Source organism: Rhinolophus hipposideros (genome assembly GCF_964194185.1).
Source record: "Rhinolophus hipposideros genome assembly, chromosome: 19".
Taxonomy (NCBI): Eukaryota; Metazoa; Chordata; class Mammalia; order Chiroptera; family Rhinolophidae; genus Rhinolophus; species Rhinolophus hipposideros.
In genome coordinates, this window is record NC_138065.1 from 31,937,762 (window position 1) to 31,942,378 (window position 4,617).

Below are 4,617 nucleotides of genomic sequence, written 5' to 3' on the forward strand. Positions count from 1 at the left end.
TATTCAAAATTAAAATCTGCTATGAAGACAGACAAACAATGTAACATTCCCAGAGGAATTGAATTGCTTTTAGTTAAAACTGAGTTCTATTAGAACCAATTTTAGGTTGTTATAAATAACAAGTTGGACATAGCTTTCAAGAACAAAATGGTTAGAAAATGAGGTCAGGGAATCCCTCTGAGCCACTAGGATATTAATTATCAAAGGAGCTCTCTAGTTTCTTTTCATAAGAGGTTAAGAATCTTTGTAACACTCTGGGAGCCCAGGCCCAAGAATAAAAGAAATTACAGGGAGGTCAGGAACACAGTTCAACAGCTATAAATTGTGGTCAGGCTTGGAATGGGAGCTTCAGTTGGCTCCCCAAGAAAGATTATTTTTTCCTTATATAACTTATAATTTCTCTAAAAACACTCAAATACCATAGGTTGTTACCCTATGGAAACAGCTTAAACATCACAGGTGAAAATAATAAATATTGAAAAAAAATTATAATATTAGGCTTCTTCCTAAATAGTTCACAGAGAAGCTCAGTAAATAAATAGAAATGGGAATTGAGGTATCAGAGGTAATAAATATTCTAGGAGAGAGGTACGACAGGGTTTTCCAAGAAGCTGGTTTGGCTCTCCTGGAAGCCTGGATCAGATTTTGGAGGTCTCCAATTTATGTCCTAGAGTCTAGTAGAGTCGCCATCCTGGATGTTTTGTTTCTCAGGATGTCTTAGTTTTTCATCCTCAGTGTCATGTAGGCTTCTATGTAGTTGATGAAGATATCGAACTCACTCATGGCTTTGTAGACCCCTTTCTCTTGGAGCTGTGTAGGGAGATAAAAAATGTTTAGTGAAAACACAATCTGAGCAAGTAAGTGGGTCACTTGCTCGGATGGCCGTGACCCTGGGGCCCAGAAGCTGAATCAGGAGGTGAAGGATGGACCCAGGGAACCTGAGGATACGCCCAGCCACCCTGCACGAGGCTGTGTGTTGATGCGAGGCACGGCTGGTGGTGGCAAGAGGAACATCCACTTTGCAAAGCAGTCTTCAAAATGGTGTTTTTCAACAATTTTAAGTCATGTGCTCACATGATGCTTATTCCGAAGTTGATGCAAAAACATTAAAGGAACCACTTTGAAAACAAGGCAGTGAGAGAGGAGAGAAGGAGCCTTTTTTAGGTTTATTCTCTCCTACCAAGAGATTGAATAGGCCCTGCCCTGCTGCTCCAGCCTATATCAGAGGACGCATGTCCCCTGATGTTGAAACCCTGCCCACTGTCTTTCCCCAGTCCCCAAAGAGGGCACATGCACAGGGCTTCTGAGAAATGGGGTTTAAATGTTCATGGACAGTTGCAAGCGTGAAACCCCATCTGGTTTGAGAGCTGACATTCTCAGGCACCTTGGGAGGTGTTAAGGGGCAGATGGAAAGTGAGTGTGGACCAACTCTAGATAAGTAAGAATCCTGTTTCCTGTTCCATGTGAGTTTTGGGGCATCCAGCATGAACCCCTGGGCGTGTTTGTGTGTGTACATTCACGTGTCGACTTCCTACACGTGTGGCTTCAGCCTAGATTCCTAACAAGCTACTTTCTGTTTCCTTTGTCACTCTCCCCAGCACTCAGCTCTGTGTTCACAGGCCGGCTCTACCCACAGGGCTGCAAAGGCGGGGAGCAGTCATTTAGAAACCCCCAAAGACACTTCACAGAAAACAAATATAACCGAGGCAGCAGCTCCTCAGTGGCTGAGGAGGTCACACCATCTGTTGGGTTCCCACAGTCCCTCCCAGCAAAGGATGGGGCCTGCTTAGCACCTGGCAACCTCTGCCTCTCGGGGACTGGGCAGAGGTTGTGGTCCCCAAATCTTCCTTGCCACCGTCCACACTCACCTTATTGAAGGCACTCTTCACCTGCTGCACTGCCTTGCTCTTATTTTCACAGGGTAGAAAACGGTGCTGTGGAGGAAAGGAAAATGTTGAACACACTGGCTCCCAGCTCCCGACTCCACAGCACTTGGGGCACAAGCTGGTGGCATGAGGAGGGCGACAGGCTTGTCTTGAATGAATCATACCATAGCCATACCTTTTATCCTTCCCCACTAGACAGAGAAGTAACATAGCCCAGGAGATACGACGTGTTTGCAAGGCTTGCATGAAAACCCAGATGTTTGCAAGACTTGCATCAAAACCCAGGTTTTGGAGCTTCCTCTCCCGGAACACGTAGTGCCAACTCGATGCTGAGCCAGCCGTTCTGTGCTTTTCTGCTTCTCTGTCCTGTCCCTCCCCTTCAGTCCTAGTCACTGACAACCATTTCTAAGTCTCCAAGTCTCTAAGGAATAGAGACACAGTCTCAACACGTGGAATGAATCCTTTGCATCATCCCGTCCTACAGATAAAGCCCCAAATCAGCTAATTTCCCATTATTAACCAGAGAACAAAGGAAACCAGTGGTGAGGGTATAATTTCAGTTGGAGAAATAAATTATTGTTGGGAATTGTTTGTAGATTCCAACCCCCGGGGCCATTCTAAAATACCAGGGAAAATCCTGCCAGTCAGTTTGGCCCCACGTAAAGCTCTGCTTTTATAAGGTTGAGAACAAGAAGTGGAGTTTCCTCTCCCTGGAACCCTCACCTCCCACCCTCTCTTGCAGGGCCCAGGGTGTAGATGCCAAAGGACAATGGAGCCCTGAATGAAGCTCTGGGTCTTTTTCTTAAAGAGAGAGGGGAACAGTTAATAACCCACAAATGACTCACAAATAACAGGAAAGCTGTTTGCAAATCTTCACATGTAAATGCCTAGCAGCCACCCCCACCCCTTGCTCAGAGGGAAACGAGAGGGCTCCTGGCACTCTGTGTGCGTGTGTGAGTGGTGTCAAGACACGAGACGGTGTTTTGGGAAGAGCCAGGGCTGCAAGGGAGAGAACGGGCCTGCTACTCACACAGCGCCTCAGCCTCAGCCTGAGCGTCTTCAGGTTTTCCCCCAGGGAGTTCACGTGCTTCTGGATCTTTGGGTCCTGGCTCTCAGCCTGGGGCATCACATCCTCCAAGTAAAACTGGATCATCTCCGACAAGGCTTGGCAACCCAGGTAACCCTAAGGGCAGGCGCAGGGGGTGGTGACTGGAGGGAGGGCTGCCGCTGCAGCTTGAGAGAACAGCTCTGTCCCCAGGATCTTTCCAACCACCTCCCCCCAGGACTGAGCCCTTTGTAACCTTCTGGCTGGCAATGTGCTGAGTTAAGGTTTTCCTACTTCTACTTTTCAAAGCCAAGGAAACAGACCCAGCTCCCTGCAGTCGGGAAGCAGAGCCTCCCTTCTCTTACTCACAAGTCACATTCCCCCACACCCCACGCCCACCCCCACCCACCCACCCAGCTCTCACCTTAAAGTCCTCCAGCAGGGACCCATTCAACAACATGTTGTCCAACTCGTCCTTCGTTTGCTAAAAAGAACAAAAGGAGAATGAACCTGAGGTTTGGGGAAGTACCTGAAATGAATGTCCTTTATAGGGTTTTTGATTTTTAACCAATGCAGCACTGGGCCCAAAATGGAAAGAAGAGTTTTCAAAACAGAACATTCACCAATGCTGGAACCCTTAGTTAAATCAGGTCCGCCCCCTCGGGATCAAGTTATTCAAAACATTCTGCCTGATTTTGAAGCCAAGGCAGAGGTTTGACTGGGTCTAGTTTTCTTTCTGCAGAGACGCATCGGGTTTGAAGGTGCTGCCCATGCCAGCCCTCTAGTGCTCCCTGGCTGTCCCCTCCTTCCTGTGGACATCCTCCTTTAGCTTTAACGGTTCTCTGGGAATGGGACGCAACGCGTCATGCAGGTTCCTCCCTGTCTGGCGCTTTCCCAAACCATCAGTCTTTCAGGTTCTGGAACTCTCTAAGCAGAGGCAATTTGTTTCCCTGCCACAGGGCGTGGGGAGCACCTTCCCCTTTAATCACACCCTTCGTGCTCTCCGCCAATGAAGCACCAAGCTGCAGCAGAATCTTATACAAATTTCTGAGCATAGGAGAGAGAGAGAGCACTTCTCCTTTTAGGCAGCTTTTCCTGCACATTTGGTGTGTCGTCCGTGCTTACCTTCACGCACTGAACCCATGACTTGCCTGGGAGAGTCTCTTAAGAGTTTCAGTTTAGGGGGAATGGGTTCTGGGTGAACACGCGGGAGGGTTCTTAGAGCTCCAGCAGGATGCCTAATTCAGGCGATCTCAGGAAGGAAGGACAGGAGGCCCTCATACTCACAAAGAAAGTCTTCACCCTGCCGAAGGCATCTCGGAGCTCTCGAAGCATGTGGGGCAGGCCAGCTGGAAAGTGGATGCAGCTGTTCTCAGATGGGGTGCCCTGGTCTCCGCTGGCCCCTACCCCGGCCAGGAAGAGCAGGCAACAGAACAGTGCTGAGCTGGGCATAGCGGAGCTCTGCTTTCTACAAGTTGGCCTTGTGGTTTGGTTTTGCAAGAGCAAGCCCCTGATGTGTAGACCTTCACCTACTGTGCCCCCTTTTATATTGTGGGTTCAGTGAGGCCTCTCATTCATAGCCAGATTTCCTGGTAAGGGTTTTTCTCTGACTTAAGTTAGCCCCTCCCTTCCCTCCAACTTTGCATTCTTTAAGTTTTAATTTTTGCATCGTAAGCAAAGGGATGG

At 48.5% G+C, this 4,617-nt stretch overlaps 1 protein-coding gene across 1 annotated transcript; it reads right to left on the reverse strand.

Annotated features, from left to right (window-relative positions):
- Positions 1-717: 717 nt before the first annotated feature.
- Positions 718-4,383, reverse strand: IL10 (interleukin 10; the record flags this gene model as incomplete). The annotated part of the gene is made up of 5 exons (XM_081025933.1): positions 718-810; positions 1,869-1,934; positions 2,917-3,069; positions 3,356-3,415; positions 4,219-4,383. The coding sequence occupies 5 exons, from the start codon at positions 4,381-4,383 to the stop codon at positions 718-720; spliced, it is 537 nt and encodes a 178-aa protein (XP_080882059.1).
- Between the last annotated feature and the right edge of the window lie 234 nt (positions 4,384-4,617).